Source organism: Varroa destructor, unplaced genomic scaffold (genome assembly GCF_002443255.2).
Source record: "Varroa destructor unplaced genomic scaffold, Vdes_3.0 BEIS01000003.1, whole genome shotgun sequence".
Lineage (NCBI taxonomy): Eukaryota > Metazoa > Arthropoda > Arachnida > Mesostigmata > Varroidae > Varroa > Varroa destructor.
Genome location: NW_019211456.1, coordinates 38,912,040 through 38,931,172, shown reverse-complemented (window position 1 = coordinate 38,931,172; position 19,133 = coordinate 38,912,040). Strand labels below are relative to the sequence as shown.

The 19,133-nt window shown below is 44.5% G+C and overlaps 1 protein-coding gene and 1 long non-coding RNA gene across 12 annotated transcripts in view; one reads left to right on the top strand and one right to left on the bottom strand.

Moving 5' to 3' along the window:
• LOC111246347 (glutamate receptor ionotropic, kainate 2-like) overlaps positions 1–19,133 on the bottom strand; it is a 294,379-nt gene that overhangs the window by 6,114 nt on the left and 269,132 nt on the right. For all 8 annotated transcript variants that reach the window (XM_022795808.2, XM_086984972.1, XM_086984973.1 and 5 more), the window contains one exon: positions 17,643–17,750. In XM_022795808.2, the coding sequence (XP_022651543.1) occupies positions 17,643–17,750 (108 nt within the window). The remainder of the gene's footprint in view (positions 1–17,642; positions 17,751–19,133) is intronic.
• On the top strand, positions 3,353–16,519 carry LOC147756926 (uncharacterized). 4 transcript variants are annotated; one of them, XR_015324777.1, is made up of 3 exons: positions 3,353–4,890; positions 10,133–13,977; positions 15,280–16,519. It is a non-coding gene; the product is annotated as an uncharacterized LOC147756926 (long non-coding RNA). The 4 variants fall into 4 exon arrangements; XR_015324778.1 differs by having other exon boundaries at positions 10,133–15,607; positions 15,891–16,519; XR_015324776.1 differs by having other exon boundaries at positions 12,780–16,519.

Genomic DNA, 19,133 nt, shown 5'->3' with positions numbered 1-19,133 from the left:
CTCGAATCGACGTCCTATACTGGAAAGGAGTTTATAGTTTTCGGCCTGATGTACTGCGGTGCTGCAACGGGGGATATTGGATAAAGCAAAAGCCGACTGTTGCGATTTGTGGTAGAACCGCCCAGACTGGCAAGTGAAACGTTTGTGTCTATAGAAACAGATTTACCTAGGAAAAAGGAAAAGCGGTGTCCAAAGACGAAACCTCCTAAAGAGAGGCAACCTTCTCTAGAAGAAAGTTTAGTCGCTGATTTTCCTCCGAGTGGGAAAAATCATCGGCACCGTCTGTTGTAGCCATAACCAATAGCCGAATAAGGCGAAGCGGGCTACGTTTTATTGTGACAAAGTGGAGAAAGGTTTAGCAGCAGGCTCCTTTTGGGAGTATGGATCGTGCCTACAGTGTAGTTTTTAACAGTCCATCGAAGACGCGTTTCCCACCACTAGACCACAGCGGCTCCCCGCCAGCTCCGCCCGCCAGCAAACGCGGCGCGCTGCCAAGAATAGCCAGACTTGAGGTTCTTGCCTGTCCCCTATGAGGTCTAAGTGGAAGGGTGAAGATCCACAGACAAAAGGATGGCTACTTCTAGTGACCGTTAGTTTCGATTGTTGTCCCATAGGCGGTCGTTGGGGTGGTTTCCTATGGATACGATAAGTTGCGGGAAGGCAAGCTTATTAGCTAGTGACGAACATGATCAAAGCAGTGAAAAAGTCGCTCATGGGGTCGACGTGGGGGGAGATCGAACGCAGTGATCAGCACTGAAGCTAAGTAGAATTTATCGGCCAAGCAGACTTTGTTGTCGTTTGCCTCAACCGGGAAGTTGGCGTTAGCTCGGCGAACATCGGTAGAAATTCTGCGCTATATTAACGTGAAGTAAAGCTAAGGAAGAACGATAGGCAGAGAAAGCAACAACTCGACACGCACACGACACATCTACACATACGCCATACCGTGGTACGCGCGTTTCTGCTAAAGGTCCTCTGCTAAAGAGAAATTCTGTGAGGTATTTGATGCTTGGTTTGGTACTTCACTTACTCGAAGTAAAGAAAAGCTTGAAACAATCGTTTTTTCCGATCGGAATTCGTCGTATTTCGCTTATCACAAAAGATATCAATAATAATTTAGCCTTACATAAGATCCAACGTAACTTAAGCTTTGATTCAGAATTCGTGTTAGTGCTTGTTAGAACTAAACATCGATAACAAAATTGAACAATAAACTTCGCTACGACGGTCTCGATTGTTGTTGGAAAATCCCTAACGTCTGAATAAGTTCATATAAATACTGTCTTTGCTTGATCAGATAAATTCAAACAAAATGCAGTTATATTTAAAAAGGTTCATAAAAAATGTAAACATATCATTCGTATGTATTGCACTTACGTGTACTTACATGCTTTGCTATATATGGGCCATTTGATCAGGGAGACAGACTTTATAGCGAGGATTAGCTTTAGACGATAGAATTAAACGTCCTTGTGAGAATTACGCCATTTCTATACAACCTTAGTTAAAGAAACCGTTTCAAGGTAGTTTCAAAAACCGTCGTAGGGTTTCATTCTTTGTCTTCGGTCTCGTGTGCGTGATGACTTTCGAAGTGAAAAAAGTTAGGTAACAGCTACGAATGGAATTATGCAAATAAACGAGAACGAGTACTATTTTCGGTAATAACTCCTAGAGCACGAAGGTACTAAAGCTATTTTTGAGAACGCATGGCATCGCTCCTAAATAGGAAGGTTCCATAGGAGAAGAATGATAGTTGTTGGGAAAGAGCCAGTAGCACGTACGTAATCGCCAGACTATGTCCTTCTACTCTTGCACTGTTATTTTGTTGTTTTTTCTCAGCCCTACCTGAGTCCCCCTTCTCTTAACTGAATTCAGATACTCCGAAAACTATGCCTGTCTCAAGAAGAAAGATTGTTTCCATCGTATTCCCTGTGTCCCGCTTTACAAACAGCTATTGCGTATCTACTTCTGACAGACTCTGTCTGTCTTACGGACTTCTCAAACTGGCTGTCGTTCTATCTCGCTCGAAGACCCTCTTCGGACTTCGATTCTGCCGACTACTGCTCGCCGCAATACAAAGTGCAGACTACACAAAGCATCATGTTCACTCAAAGCCGGGCGTCCGTCCCGTAGCCCATGTTCCTTCGTCCCGTATTTTAGGTGCTTCTGTTCGATTCACCCCAGATGTCTTTCTTACTCGGACTCCACCCTCGCCATTGTCTCCTGCTTTGCGTCAGCCCTTCTACAATGGCTTGGCCTGAATGAGTGCCCAGCCTTGTCAGTGACAAACGCTGCGTAACTCTAACGCTGCTGCTTGTGTCGTTGAAGCAGCAGGGCGTCCCCTTTTACCCTCCTCCCGTCCCCGCTCCCGATGCACAGTACATGCCGGACATGCCTTTCTCTTACCATCATTCCTACCACTATAACTACCGTCGTACAACAACGTCATGCCGCTGCCGCTGCCATCACCGCTATTGCGCTCCACCAGCGCTCACAGCATTCACAAACGGCCCGGACGGAACAGGACGTCACTGCCTTTACTTCCTTCTTATGCTTTTCCCCATCGCTGCAAGCGCGTTTGCTTCCCCAGTTGTCGTCCGTGGCCGTTACGGCTCACTCACTTAGAGAACAGACTAATATGAACAGACAACGAGCAGGCGATGGCCTGCAGTAGGAAGACCATAGCCACGGACAAAGGGCACGACTTCTGCAGCTGCGGCACCGCTTCAACATATTTCAGTGGCTTGTACCGAATAGAATCTTCAGCGCCTTATCGCTGTTGGTTAACTGTAAGCCTGCAAGGGAAAGCTCGCTCGTCTCTTAGAGTAACCTCCTAATTTACCGAACGGCCAACGCTGAGGACCACGGAGCTATGTGGGCCGCGGAGGTTCCTGAGAAGTGGTCGATTTTAAGGAGAACAGCGGCAGCAATAGCGGCAGTGGAAAATGAGTCAGATCTAGTCATAGGCAGGGCAATGGACCAGGAGGATTTTTCGGGTTCAGGAAGGGCTTAGAGAAACACGTAGGAGAGATCAAAGGGTACGCCTAAGGTCGAGCCGAGCAATGATTAATCGTATCCATCTCTATCTTTCGAGCTCCGGTTTCGCCTGATCAGCAGTAGCAGACCACATTCGTTCGTTCGATCTTATAGTTGGCCTGTCTGCCTTTCAGTACAACTGGTGCAGCAGAATTTAATGCTGCTAACAGCCGATTTGCGCTAGCTGGGCCGAATCTTACTTAGAGTTTGCGAGTCAAGTAACTACGGAACAACGGCAACCATCGAAAAAAAACGTTTTACGACAAGTGGCATAAGAATGATAGAATGAAGCAAACTATTTGAATGACGTTCACAACCGACCTGATCGACCGATCCTTTCGCCAGCGGATAAGAGAAAAGGAAAGAGTTGTAGTAATGAGTTAGGTCGAGTTCCTGCACCTCGTAAGCCCAATGAAGAAAAATTCAAACGCGGCGCGTTCTCGGTAAACTGACATAATAACATTCCTATCGTCGGCCGCTTCGAGTCTATTAAATCGAAATGCAGAGGGTAAAATCGATACGCCGATACCGATTGTCCTGACATTTCGCAGTAGGTTAAAAAAAAAAAATAGACAAAATGAAAAACAAACAGGAAGCCAACCATCTCGTCTGTGGACAATGCTATTCAGTTGATACGCCAAACGACGGTAGAGACGGCTTACTCCTATGGTAGAGGGTGTGCAGTCGTGCATATGAGTTATGCGTAGTGGCAGATTACTTACCGTGCATAATATGGACCTTGTGCAATTGTCCTACTAATAACATTACTAGAACTACTGACTCATTCGTTTATCAAGGTAACAGAATTAATCAGCTCATGCTCCGAATCCAATGACACCGTAATTCTAATGTTTACTATTTACTAATACAATCGCTCACACAATACATTTTGACACTTGAGAGGCCGGCAACTAAAGAAATCCGTAGACTGTATTTGATGATCGCCGGGTTGAAATTATTTAGCAGAACTAGCGAAAGGATGCAGCTGTCGGTATTAGAAGGCGTGACAGGTAGTTTTCAGACAATGTCAAAAGATTTCGTCTGTTCCTCTATTATAGAGTTGCAGGAAGCACATTATATCCGGTCATGTACTCCTCTATATTCCAATAAAGTTGCGTCATCTCTGTAACTTGTCGCCACCTGACTGTGTTTATGTTGTTACAGCAACAAGGAAACGAGTACGGAAAGACGAAACCTGGAATTGAGAAACCAACGGCTGACAACGTTCTGTCCTATTTGCCCGCTATGCTTACACGCACACCTTCTCCGAGACTTTTTCGATCCATCTGTGTATCCGATATATGCCGTCCACTGTTCACCGGGCGGCCGGGAGCGCTGACCTAATCTAAATGTCGTGTATCATGCTGTCCTGTCACTCCGTCTACAGGAGCTGGGCACCAGGATCGAGATCGAACATTCCTCTGCCTACTCATGAAATGGGACTATGTAGATAAGCCAACAATCTCTCTTTAGTTCGGCATAGGTCAGGAGTATAGACCTTTCGGCTTCCAGTCTCAGTGAGTCTTTCGTTTTTTGCAGCACGTATATGTCGTACATCCAGAAACCTGAAGGCATAGCTATGTCCTTAGCTGCCTCGCACTGCTTGTTCATCGACGGATGTTTTTCGCTTGCGTGTTCTACAGCGTGCCAAGCCTTCAAGATTCGTAGGAACAGGATTCACCTCTGTCAGTCTTTGACAAACTCGCCGACACTGGTTACAGCGGTAACGCGAAATGAGATGTCGACTTGAGAGACCCATGATCGAAACCACCGAGCCCAAGTGAGATGGTCTTCTGTGAATCACAATGTCCAAGCCTACGACTACCTTGTAGCTATCGTATCCGCCTAAATCAGGTTAGTAGCTACGTCCATCGGTTGTCGTCGCTACTCTGTGAGCGTACGCGAGTCAGTATTTACAAGCCCTGTTGCGCATGTTCTGGCGTTGCTTTCTCGTATACGTGTACACCTATACGATAGACACAATGATGGGTTTCGAGTAGGTATACTTGTGTTACGTATAACATAGGGGCCGGCATGATTATAATGATCAATATGTGCTTCTAAAAGCGTTGCCGTAGCAACCATAGACAGCAAACAATACTGGCCGTTGCTGACTCAGATCTTAACGTTAGCATATAGTAACAAATAATTTAGCGAAAGGAAATCAGTGCGAAAAAGCCCGATACTTATAAGAGCTAGCAAGTTAATAGCTTCGAAAAGTTGCGGTCTGTGAAACAATTCCGAAGACTACTGTTCCGCGTAGGAGTGTGGCTGAGGATCAGCTCAATATGGCACGTAGGTGTCGTAGCAAATGCGTTTTTGCTATTGACTATTGAGTGTTTACGACGACACCAACATCTTCATTTCGTTATACTTCATACTTAGAGGTTCTAATAAGACTGGTTACTTATTATCGGATGTCGCTTTCAGCCATTTCTTTGAGCAAAGAAAGTAATTAATCAGCATAGGAAATGCAATATCCATGACTGTGAGCTCATTACGTAAGTGCTATGTGCGTGCCTTTCGCATTTTTTGAGACAAAGGTCCTGCCGATTGATCACAAAAAGGTTCCGCTGGCGTACTCTTCCGTCATTACTAAAACGCGCTCGAACAAAAAGGGCAAGAGGATCGCCTTGTTTTCATGCCATATACGCATGCTGCACTGATCTTTTTCATACGCTAGGTTGATCGATACGCGTATACGTGCGGGGCGTATAAAGAGTGCCTTGGTAATATTTTTCGCTAGAGAAGTCCTGCTTGCTCTGAAGTTAGACGCTTGAAAGTGTTGGGAGTAGAGGCAGGGATGATCACGATTACGATGCGAAGCCATTTTAGTGGAACAAAGTTAAAGTAGCAGACGCTGCAGCAGAAATGGGTCGCAACGGAATTTCGTAGTATACGTACAGGCGGGTTGAGTAAAAATGGATGTGGGGTTAAAGACGACGTCATTTGGGATTCGGACAAGCCGACATGCACGCGGTTGATTGGTCGAAGGGCCGGCAGCCGCGGGCGTTGTTTCTGTTTGATAAATGAAGCCACGACATTCTACCAAAATATGGAGTAGTAGAATAAAGTAAAGGCAAAACTTTTTCGTAGATTCTGCAATTTCGGCGCGTAGATTTTTCAAGTGAATTTATGCATATCAGAGTCTGTTTCACAAGTAAGTCATGGTAAATAACGTAGTGATCGATGACGCAAGGTAACCGTACACAGGAATACTGGCCTTACGATTATGTGGTACTAGTTTTACTTCTAGTAACATGTTATACATATCTATTCAAAACAGCACATATCTATACATATATAGACATGTGACGTTTTACAATAGATAATCTGGCAGCCTAGTGCTAACACATGTACCAAAAATATAGTCTTTACAGTAAAAGCAGTTCTAGTTAAAACAGCCACTGTGCCTACGGCAGACTGAAAGGTTCTCATGCTAGATAAATAGGACTAAACTTCACTTGATGAAAATTCGGTAGAATAAAGTAAGATAAAAGATAAAAATTTTGCGAGAAGTGAGCAAAATATCACTGGATCAAATGTCCGGAGAATTGTACAGTATAAGCGGTAGGAGGTCGATATATTTCATTAACAATTCGAATAAAAAAAGCAATAGTTTGTCGTGCAGCGTGCGGCGTCAAAGGGTAATCAATTTGTCCTGTTCATAAACACATTCATCATTCGGCTGCCTTATACGCGATTAGAATTAGGTCCTAGAGTATTGCTTTCTCTAACTTTCGTCTCTAACGAATTTCCTGTTTGCCAACATAGGACATATCCTATCCCACATTGGCTTTCTTTGCTGCTGTGTTTTTAACTGGGTAATTAATTCAGCGAACATCCATACACTGTTATAACGTCATAACACGGTGTTGGCAGACTTTCCCTTTTTGCAAAGTTTCTCTCAATTACTAATGCAGGACCTGAGCCTCTTCGGGTATCGAATAAAAAAATTCTTACAAGGAAAGATTAACCTTGTTGCCAAGTCCGCATCAATGATGCAGGTACGTTTAGCTATACAGAGTTTGTGTACTATTTATGATATCCATTCATAACCAAATGTATAAAACGTAACAAATGTAAAAAGTATAAAGTTTTGGAAAGAAGGAATCACGACTAGCCATATTGATTATTTAAAAGGACCTCAAATATATATATATATATAAAGAAACATACAATGAAGTATATTATTGGCTTACTTAGGCCATTACAGATCCGCTAAAATCTTGCGTAGCTTTGCCTAATGATATTGACTAAATGCCATCGTATTTCTAAAGTCTGTTCTTATATAGATTTAATGTTATGGGCAAGATGTGGTTTTTTTTAAATAAAGCCAGGCAGTATAACAGCAGAAGCAGTTAAAATCTAGTAGTGTTTATCTGAATTCCGAATGTTCAGAAGTAGTAATGTATGAGGCCTAAAATGAAGAGTTACTTCAAGGGATATTTAGGCTGAAAGTTGCTTGATTTTGAACTCAGGCCACGATCAGCCGTAACCGCCAGATAAAACTATTTCAACAAAGTATGCGGTAGTGATATGTATAGTCAAAACTTCTATGCCAAAGGACTTCCATCAGAAGCTTTCGTAAAGCGTGTACAGTAGACGAAGTTCTCGTCTTTCACGGAGCCTTTGGACTTTTTAGCTAGTGCTGCAAGACGCATCATTCCCTCGATTGTGTATTACACGCACCCCCAACGCATGGAACGACGGTGGGCCTTCATAACTTTTAAACTTCAAACGATTGTAACTCACACCTTGCTGCGCATCTACTTACCGTCCTCCATTATTTCCATATTTATGCATGCGCTCAAACCTGCGTCTCCATGCGAGCTTCACCGCATGTGTATAGGTGTATATCCGTGTGTGTGCGCTTTTGTTTGTGCGACACTGTAATTGCCAAGCGTCACTATAGCATCGCTACTGTCGGCAGCTAGCCAACCAGCAAACCCACTCAAAAATTTACAAAGAACACTGCCATGTGTCCATCAGGACGGGATCCTCTCTCAGTGCTGGCGCTTATCTTTCTGTTGGAGTTCTTACACCCCTTCCCCGCCCGCCATTTTTAACAGCGAGCCACCCACCCCCAAGTGTTACACGGCGTTGATCTACTACCACTTTCTCGGCCGGTTGGGAATGGGCTTCAAGCTCTTCTACTTCATCTGCCCCACTTCCATCTGCAATTCCAGCCGGCCTTCTTCTTTAGTCTATGTAGCAGAATCCCTTATCTATCGGGTACCAGACATAATCAAGTCCGGCGGCGGCGGTGGCGAACTATCTCTACTCGTATAGACCATTCCTTTAGGCATTATCCTCTTTCGGTCATCGACGAATGTAGTGTAATCGGCCACACCACCGACGCCCACTAATGCTCAGTTGACTTAGGAAATTAGCAGGTTCAGCCTCACCCGGTTTCGTCTCGCCTCGGTTACTTCCTCACACCTTTCGGTCTTCGAAGGCGTCGTGAACAAAGGGGTCCCTCTATGAAACCGCCGTTCTCGAGAGCATTTCCAGTTCTAATGTTAGTAGCTATCTCAACTCTGCACCTTTACCACTCGGCAATGATCCTTGTAGCTCTTTCAATCCCTATTTCCCCCTATACAGCTCGCAAGCGTCTCTAGCGTACTTTAGCCGAAACTCTGCCTAACCAATTGCACCATATATCCAAGTAGTTACTGAGCTAGAGCTTCTGTACCCCGTTAGACACATTTCATCACAATAGACAAACACTTAAGCAGCGCAAACAGCTGCAGTAATTGTGGAAACTGCAGTGCTCGTTTGCCTTCCTGGTGCAGGTAGCCCAGCAGCAGGAAGACAAATCTAGATACGAGTAGACATGAGAGGTAGAGAGGCATGTCCCATTTGTTCATTTAGAATAAGTAATGTATTTCATTCGTGAGTATTGATTTGACATACTGTATAAATATTATAAGGTTAAATCATGAATAAAGTAGTAGTCACTTTTTAACTGGACCTGTCTGACAAGAAACACACCATTACATTCGCATATCGTGTTGCATTTTTGAGTTAATTATGCGATAACTTCGGGTAGAAGGCAGAGGCACTCTATAATGATGATAATCATAGTTGAAGGTAGCAAATAATTGTTTACCCGTTATAAGGTGTAGCCCCTTACTGTACGATATACTTACCGGAGTGGGAAGAGCAGGAACAAGACTGCTCAAAGTGACGGCGTCAGTCACACGAAGCAAACAGTGGGTCGCTGAGATAACACTGACGCGTTAGGCAGCGTCGACAAAAGCGATACGGTAGGCGACGACCAGAACGGCAATAATTACTGCTGTCTCTTACTGTAGGTCCATTGTCGCCATTGTATTTCTGTCCCTCTGTCTTTTTTCTTCTCTAATGTGTAGTGGCTTCCTATTCGAATGCTTGGCGGTTATCCATACGTTCAAATGTGATCGCCGTTCAGAATGCCGGTACTAAAGAGTCGCCCTCGACCGACCCGATTACGCCATGAAACAACGCGTTTCGGCAATAATCCAACGAACACAAACAAGCGAAGCAATACCTATGCCGGAACTATCCGGGTTGTTGTCAATGGTGAAAAGAAAGGGTGTGTTTGAAAAGGAAAGTTACTACAATCTTTCAGTGTCTTGCGGTTGTTGATTTAATTGACAGCTCCATTTGTTGATATCCTATGCAGTGGTCGCCGTGCCATACTATTGCATGTCCAGGTGTTAAAGTACGTTGGTTGCACGTCGCGATGCAGACGCTAGGGGTCTTTTCAGCTTTGAATGTTGGCGTCATTCTTATCGTGGCCGCCAGATTGGCTCTGCGGCTTTGGCCGGTGCCCGGCCTAGTCGATATGCGTAGCATCAACTAAGAATATTAGACTTATAGGAGTAGCGATAATTGCTTCTCGCTGTCGTTGCTCTTGACATACAACATTGCTTGGGTCCTTTTAGTATTTCCTACCTTGTCTGCTCTTGGTTGCTCGAGATATTCGTGCTAGTGCTGCAGTCGTACATCCCCTATTGCATGGAGATGTATTTGTGCGTGGTGTGTAGGTAGGTATATGCCGTCTTCGCGCTACGAAAAGCGACAGTCCTAGTGCGATTACGACTATTTTCAGAACAAAGCTTTCGTCCGAGGCAACGTTTCGTGGTGAGGAAAGATGAGAAAAAAAGGGACAACAAAAAGGCAATGACCGCATTCGCTAGAGTTCTTCTAGAAAACAGTGAAAGCACGTATAGAGGACAGAGGGACTCCGACTCGAAGGGAAGGATGGCCGTCCTCCCTCACACGAACAGGAGTTCACGAGAGGCTAGAAAACAACGGCAGAAGCGCCGCCAGCACTAAAGTGCTGGGTCATATGTGTGAGACAAGAAGTGACAAGGCAGTGAAAACCGTCCGAAGCCAGTGAAGAAACTCAGCGACAGAATGGGATAGAAAGCTAGTGGAGCCTCGGTAAAGGCAGGTTGGTTTATCGTACCTTATACTATAAGGTTCTATGCGAGCAGAGCTGGTAGGTAACACAGCGTCACCATCGTCGTTGGCAACGTTACAACTCTTTGGAAGAGAAAGTCGCGGAGCGCTAGGAGAAAAGCGAGGGCACAACGAAGCGTTTATGAGTCGCCTGAGGCAGCCCCGTTGGCCGGAGACCGGGGGCGAGGGTAAAGCTAGAGCGTTGTAGTTCGTTGAGGTAGCTGGCAATTCCAGCAGGATCTACACACGGCGCTGTACCGTGCAGGGGCTGTGTGTAATGGGCGCTATCTTTCCAGGAAGTCCCTGAGCGCGAATATCACCATAGTGGCCCTCAGGGCCGTCTACAGCAAGCAGCCACCGGTATTACCCTGCTTTATCCAACCTCCTCACTCTACCCGTTGCTACTAGGTAAGTCTTTACATGCCCCTCAACTTCTCGGTAACTCCTTTTCATGACGAGTTCCACAATTGCCCCAAAACGTTTCAAGACCAGGTGGTCTTATTGGAAGTCCCTGTTGCTTCCTGCTTTTCCATGATAGAGCAAGCAGAAAGCCCAGTGATCTGCCGTTGGGTCGGCCTCTAAGCCTAACCAGAAGCCCCTTTGGCGTCTGGGTCGACTTGACTCAACCTAACCAAAGAATGCAGGAATGCGTATTGCTTGCGTCCGACCGCTTAACCTTTACACGTTTTCTCTGCGAGCTTTGCCCCTGTACATCTATGCCGCTGTAGCTAACACTACTGTGTATAGCTGATATTGATTCCGCAGTAGACCTACTACTTGTATAGCAGAGCGACACCTACAGCAGGGCCGTTTCCGCACTCGCACTACCTTCACAGCCGATGGCTTCTGCTGCACACATCAACGAACAGCTGCGTGTCCGGCTACGACCCCGCAAGACACAACCCATTGACGATCGTGATGCTCCGGCTGCATCAGCAGTAGCAAAAGGAGCCTTCTGGCCACAGTTCAGAAAGGCTACTGAGAAGGCGGCGGGCAAGCGGGTAAACAACCCGATTTGCTCACAAGTGCAGTGCTTTCCTTGAAGTTAGAAGATCCGCTGTATCTATGCAGCAGATGAAGATCCGTATCATCTAAAGGGACGAGAGGAGCTAAGAGTAGACGGGGGGCTTCTGTGGTCCTCAAAGTCTCATAAAGTAAGTAAATCCCGCTGGGAAAGGACGAAGTCCGGGACGAGTTGTCTGCAGCAGCGAAGTCCACAACGTGAGGTGCGAATCGTTAGAGCGAATATCGTTCGCGTCCATCCATCATAGCATTTTGTAGCAAAAATACTTTAATAGTGATGGTGTGAAGAAGAAGAACGAAAATTTTTTGTTTCGTGTAGAAGGACCACTTTTTGACTCTTTCGTGTCAGGTATGCTTTATTACCACTAAAATAAAGTGATGTGTTCGATAGACAGCACGATACAACCGCACATAGCTACCGCGTTCTGTGAATTTCTATCGGTTGTATTGTGTTCTAAATCGAAGAAAAAACAATTTGATTTGTTAAGGATACAGTCAAATAATGACTAATCAACTGATTTTAGGGAACGTAGTGCTCACATGAAGGAGTATTAGATACGACTTGCTTGTGAAAAATCTCATCGTATTTTTTCCCGCGTTTTAGATACAGAATAATATCATTTTCATAGGTTCCAGTGTAAATACACTACATCGCAATTATATTCCTAAGCGATAGCTTTGTGTTTACAACTTGTTTCTTTCACTACCTCTCTGCAGCGCCTTCTTAGTGACTACCATAGTATCATTTTGATTTCTTCACTCTGATTTTGTTAGAAGATCGCCGGTAGCCAAGCGTTCGGTCCGTTAAAAAAATTACAGCTTAGTTAACGAAAAATACAATATAATAATACAATTGTCGGGTGCCTTTCCATCGAGATAGTTGAGTTCTTTTCAAACTACCATTAGCACACAGTCCTGCTCTTCGTGGGTTCGTTTAGAACATTAGTCCAATCCTTCGTCAAACAGATTGGGTAAATCAACACAACGCAGGGCTATACGTCGGTAACTGAGGTGATAGACCACATGCATTGTAGGCAGCGGCCCAAAGAAAATGGCGAGCGCCTGAATTGGCGCAGTCGCGTACTGCTTTCAAGATCATCCTTTTACCGGAACACGCTAGCAAAGGGCGATTAGCAGCGCCGGTATCTATCCAACAATTTCCTGTTCTAGCTAGAGATGTTCGCAAACTACACAGCCACATGGGCCAACAGCGTCCTTACGGTTTCCCCCTTTCTCGCTTTTTATTTCTCTCTCTTGTTTAACTTTTTCAGGTTTTGGATCAAGCCGGATTTATGGGGTAGCTTTCTGGGTTTGTAGCTGTATCATCCAACGGTACATAACGGAAGGCAAATGTGCGATCTTCTAAGGATGCGTTAAAAAGCAGAGACGACGATGAATTGAACCCACCGTTAAAGGTTACAGATTTAGTCCTCCTCCGTTTGACTCTGTTTATTCGTAATCTTCTCCCTAGTCAGGCAAGGACCCTTTATTCGCCCTGTTGTTGTCGTCATCGATGCGTAAAAGATGAACCTGAACGCCGCTAGTTCTGCTGCTTACCATTCTGTGCTCTTGTGCACTCGATTCTTTACCTGCCAAGCGTTTATTCGATGGCGTAGCGATAAGATGCAAAACATAACATCTAATCTAACATGGCTCAACCTCGAACAATCTCGGTACACTCTGACGCCAAGGGTGCTTACTGATGAGCCAGGTACGCAGTAATGGTCGCCCCGACGAGGCGGGCCAACATGTGAAGACAAAGCTAGAAACGGAGGAAAATAGGGTGCGAGATGGCGAAAAACAACACTTGCTCGAGATAACATTGTACGATCTGCTGGTTGATGCATTTGTTTGCTGGCGATGCTACACTAGCCGTCGGCGGTCATCTCCCACTATCTAAGCGACAGCGGGGCTTGTCGGCTGGCTGACTTCTTCGATCGACAAACTTGTACGACGAAGCCACTGCACAGATCTCAATCACGTGGATAAGTAACGGAGAGTAAGACATCACCGTAAAATCGAATTCAGTTAGCTTTGCAGCAGTGTGCGCAGATATACGCCATATATCGATCGCCTTGCTGCACCGCCTGTATACATTTTGGTTACGCTTCCTTGAAGCTATTGTCAGTCTGTAGCTCCCCACATACACATATATATATATATATCTCACGTTTAGAGGTGTTACGTTTCCTGATCGCGTGTCCTTGATAGCGCTTTGTGTGTCCTTCTGTAATAACCCACTTGTTAGTTATAACCCACTTGTTTACAAGTGGCCGGTTCCGCAAAAGATATGCATCCTTAGGCTTTCTTCGGTAATTTTTTCGTATTTTTCTTATACAGATAACTGATTATAACGATATGTATTTTTGATGTGGCGTTTATATAAGCGAAATCATCAAAAACGATGTCGAAAGATACCCATGTCGGTCGACGAATACTCAGAGACAAAAATTTACGACAGCCGAAAAAGTAAGTAAGCTGAGTTCATCAAATCAAACCCAATGTATCGTGCAGTATTCGATGTTAGTCAATCTCTTTGTTTGATGAAACGCGTGCGTCCGCATCTGCCTGTGCGTGGACAAGACGAACTTTTATTTAGACAACTTTTGGATAAGCCCTCTCGGATATGAATTGTAAAACCATAGATGTTGTCATGGTTATTTTCTGTGCGTTTGGTCTAATACAGTCTGTCTCGGCCAAGTATTTATTCTGGGCCTCTTATCGCAGTAATTTTCCTTTCAAGGGCTCCTCATTGCCCATTCCGTTTAACAGAGTTTGACTTCAAGACAAAGCCATTATTGCATTGTTTACGTTTTCCTATCTCTTAGATGTTTTCTGCTTTGCTTGCTAAAAGTTTCTCGTTAAATACGCCGAAATGTAGTTCGGTGCGACCGATGATGCTTCGATTCAACATCACCACGTGTCGCTTTGCCTAGCGCAAGAGCAGATCGTTTACGATCAAAAGGAAAGCACCCTTCTTAATTAGACGACAAACCGCTTCACCTAGTAAAGCGGGATCGTAGTTTTCCAGTACAACAACCACTGAGAAACATCTACAGAAACGGCCTTACATCGAAGTCTTAGTCCTTAAATCAAGCTAGCAGGAGCTTCTCGTAGGAATTGTCAATATTTTTCTGATACGAATTTCGCTTAGAACCTACGCCCGTGTGCTACTTTGATCCTAATCTTGTGATCACTCACATGCGTAGCTTTACTACTTCTTGTTCCTCTTACGTTCTCCCAGAGCGTCCTCTCTCCTTTTTGCGGTGTTGCTGCTCTATCCAGTTTGGCAATGATCGCCTCCCTCCGCACCTCCTGTATCTCCCTCTCCCTCTCTCTATGACTGTGCTCGTTGTGCGTGACTGCTGACTCTGAATAGTCTGCTGTGTTTCACCCCTTCTGTATTGTTATTTTGCATCATCCTCGGTTATAGCGACGTTTATTTTCTTGTGTACCAATGAACAGATCCTTTAGGAAATGGGGACGCACATTTCCGAACCCAGTTTTCAGGCCGCATCGACTCTATCTGCTTTTCCCAACTGTCTTCGTCATCGTCGTAGTCACTGTCGTCGGCCTCCGGTGCTACTGCGATGAGAAAACTACTACAAAAGTTGCAAAACACGTCCGACTATCTCTATTCTCTTCTATCTTACATACGCCCCTGTACTGAGGCTTTACTGCCTTTATGCTGCTTGAGGCACCTGCAGTACATAGCAATATTGTGCGCTCATGTGCGTGGTGCGTGTTTTTTTCCCTTGCTTTTTTTGTCAGAGAATCCGGATATTCCCGTGCAGTAGACGTTGGCATTTGCCTCTTTTTCCTTTCTTGGCGCATTCTTCGCAGCGTCTTGGCAAGATGAAGCTACCAGACAAGCACGGAATAGCCCGTCTGCGAATGCTGAAGGCCTGACCGAACAAGGTCCGGGATAGAAGAGTAAAAAAGGTTGAGAGAACGAAAGAAAAAGAGAACGGGACAGGTACACTAGACGGAAGAGGCTAAGGCGAGGGCGACAAAAGCGATGAAGTATAGTCGTGAAGGCAGGCAACGGCCGCAACAACTGAGGATTGCATGGGTCCCGACATCATCATCTTTTGTTGAGGTATGCGTACGTCCTTACATCTGTCGCGGCTGCTGTCGTCTGACGGCGCCTGGCCAACCGTAAGGTGTTACTTTTTGTTATTGACAATGTATACTCTGTCGCTCGGTAGGTGCTTTGTCCCTTCGTCGTCGTAGTAGAGGTAGTTTAGGAAGAAAGGCTGCGAAAGGAGCATGAACTCGGCGCGGATAGGTAGTAGATCTCCAGAAGGGAAATTGGTTGCTTGGGGAGTTAACACTGTTTTATGCTTTGCCTGCTCTTGTATTGTCATCACTGGCATCTTCAGCGGCTGCCAAACAACAGCACAGGCTAATTGATAGTACCATAGTTTGCCGATATGCATTCGAACTTATGCTCCGAAGAGTCTACTTGCTTCTTCATTGCCGTTACCCCGATCTCTAGAATGACCTGTAAATACGACCTGCGCGACATCCCGTCTGCCCCCTTGGACTAGACAAGTGGCACACAGCAAAGTGGGTAGACCAGAAGCATCGTCGACTAAGTTGCTAGCGCCCTTTAAACGCCACGAATCGCCTCCTTCGTAACCTTTGTTAACGCAGCGAAAGATAGTGTTACAATGCATGCCAGCTTCGGTACAGGTCTTCGTACCCCTCGTTCGTTTATTTAATGTAAAAGGGTGGGTTTAAATGAAATATACAAGTGGCTCAGGATCGAAGGGTGATGTTACACACTAAATTTGCTAGTTCTTTGAGTCCTTCCAATGGCCATCAATTCAATCAGGTTGACACAATAACGGCCATACATAAATATATATATATATATTGCCATATATATACCATATATTGCCAGCGGTCCTAGACCATATATATTAATAGGTATCTATATAGCTAAAAGATTCAACAATTGAACTATATCGTCTCTAAATAAAACAAGAATGTTCAATACTGTTTCGCTCGTATGAATCTTTCCTGTTAAAATAAAATATTTAATTAATAAAATATTTAAATAAAATAAAATATTTATCCATCAATGACTTAACATATGATCTAGGCAGAATATCATGATTGTAAACTTAGCAATATTATTATGCTTTGATAGCATCTCCCTTTTGTCGTATGTCGATCGGTTAACGCGGCAGCCACTAATATACCAGAAAAAAGCGGGAACTATGAGGAACTCCATCTGCTGATACCAATTAGACGGAGCCGGACATTGTACTATATATAATTTCACTATATTCAAAGAATTAACATAGAGATTCCTGCACTTTTCATCTGTATCGCTAATTTGTTACACGATTAGGCCAAATTATGTTTTAGCCGTAATTCCTACCCACTACCACGAACCGTATGATATCTTTTATGCTTGATGAGCTTATAATACGTTACAATGGCATGAGGCGATTAACACTAGCTGCTGTAGGTAGGTAAATTAAAATGCAAAAAAAAAAAAAGTATTACAGATACCCATTCGTAACCCATATTTGATAGGCATCTAATCACAACTGTGTGACCGAAACATTAAGTTAACTGGGAACGACGACAAGCACGCTTTTCCGTCTTCGAGTTTCTTTCTCTTTCAAGAATAGGTAAACGCATGTTAGAAATAGGACATCTATGACTTATAATCCGTCAAGATAGTAGGCTGCCGTATCCGTCCTCCTCCCGCAAGCTTCCGTTTCGAACTGTTGCAGCACGATTGTTGTAATACAATTGTCCCACGGAAAGCAAAGATTGGAGTGACTCATAAATGAAGGGAGACCTGACTTTTCTGGTTGGTTGATTAAGTAGTTCCAGGCGTTTGTAGAACCACGCTTCTCATGAAAGGTCTTTTTGTATAGATACGAATGGTCATATATTCTGTTAAAAATGCCCAGAGGCTGTTTGCTTCAAACAGTCCCATCATGCACAGGACGTGTTCTTGACTCAGGCTGTATAACGATTTACTGTGGCTTATTCTTGTATTTAGGCGTGACTATTTCAGGTTCGATAAGTACAAGGGCTTGGTAATTGAAATACATCCAACTAGATATTATTTTTTTTATCATCTCTCTTTATCACCTATCACTAATACTCACGAGGACAGTAGATACGATGAGCGTTTTGTTCCTAAGACGAAGGGAGTCATAGTCGGATGTTGAATTGTCCTCAACAACGACCCGCTGCTTCGGATTCCAGTAGCCCACCTAATTGCACAGAAACAGACGTCGTAAAAATAAGTTACGTAAACTAGAGAAGATTCTTCGCGATTTGGTCACAAATTAGATTTAGCTAGAACAAGGACGGGCTGGCATTTTCAAAAGTGTGGATGCTCTTGTGTGTTTTTTTTTTTGTTACACGCATCATCACAATAACCATATAGATCTATTAGAGCGTTGACAAAAATCGAGTCACATTATATACATCTCGTCAAAGCCTATTATCACATTGTAGTAAAGAAATTAAGGTTTAGATGACATATAGAAAAAAATTCACTCTTATATATTAAATAGCTCACGCTATACATATGCTGCATGTATGCGTGCCTATTCTCCGGCTTAGTTCACGTCCAGCGCCAAGCGGCCAACCAGCCGGAGACTGGCGGTCGTAGCTCGCTGCTGGTTTCCACCTTCATGAAGAGATGCGCTTCGCTAGAGAGCAGCTCATTACTAGGAAATCCCGCTTCTATGTCTCTTGCGGTCTTCCTCTCTGTGAGCAGTTGCTGAGAACTCAGCACAGCCTACATATCCAGTGCCCTTCGTCATGATGTCGGTCGGTCGGTCGGTCACTGTGTAACCCCATTAAAATCGCCTCATGTGGTCATCAGACTTTGCGGGGCGAAGGCTGAGAGAGAGCATATCCTTGCAGCAAGGAGCAAGTGCAGGCCTCGCAGGCTATTCGCAGGACCGCGGCAGTGCGGGTCGGGCATATGAGCCAGAGGGTATGGCGTATCGAAGCGGGCATCTTCTGCAACGCCCTACGATGGCCGCAGTGTAGCTGGTCCGCTGGACGGATAGACGATAAATTAACACAGTGAATGCCAATGGAGTGTACGTTCTCTCCGATGCGAAGGTTCCAGTGCTTCGCCTGAAAGGAACCCGCTAGGCAGGCAAAACTGTTCGCGAAGGAAGGACCAGATCGGCGGGTCAAGGGACCATCATTATTACAGTCAGCCCGCCAAAACGAGACATTACAGGCAATAGTGGATGATACGGAACAATAGGCATTCTTTGGAATAAACATTACACATGCGTGTGTTGATGTCGATAATACAAGAAAATATGGGTCGGCTTTGTGTCAGTGATATGTACTCGGCTATTATAATACAGGAAGAGGTCGTAAAACCAACGACAATTCATTTAGTTTTAACTTCCGTAGCTGAACAATGAAATTTTATATAACAGTACAATTAGCTCTAATAGCAGTTAGAAGAAAAGAACATTAAGCTGCAAATCGAATATGCTTACTAATAGAAAATGGCGACGAGATGGGACACTGAACATTTTCCTCACAAAGAAGCAACCTAAATAAGCTACTTTTTATGTCACACTTTTATAGGTTTCCGTTGGTTGGAGCTACAAAAATTGATA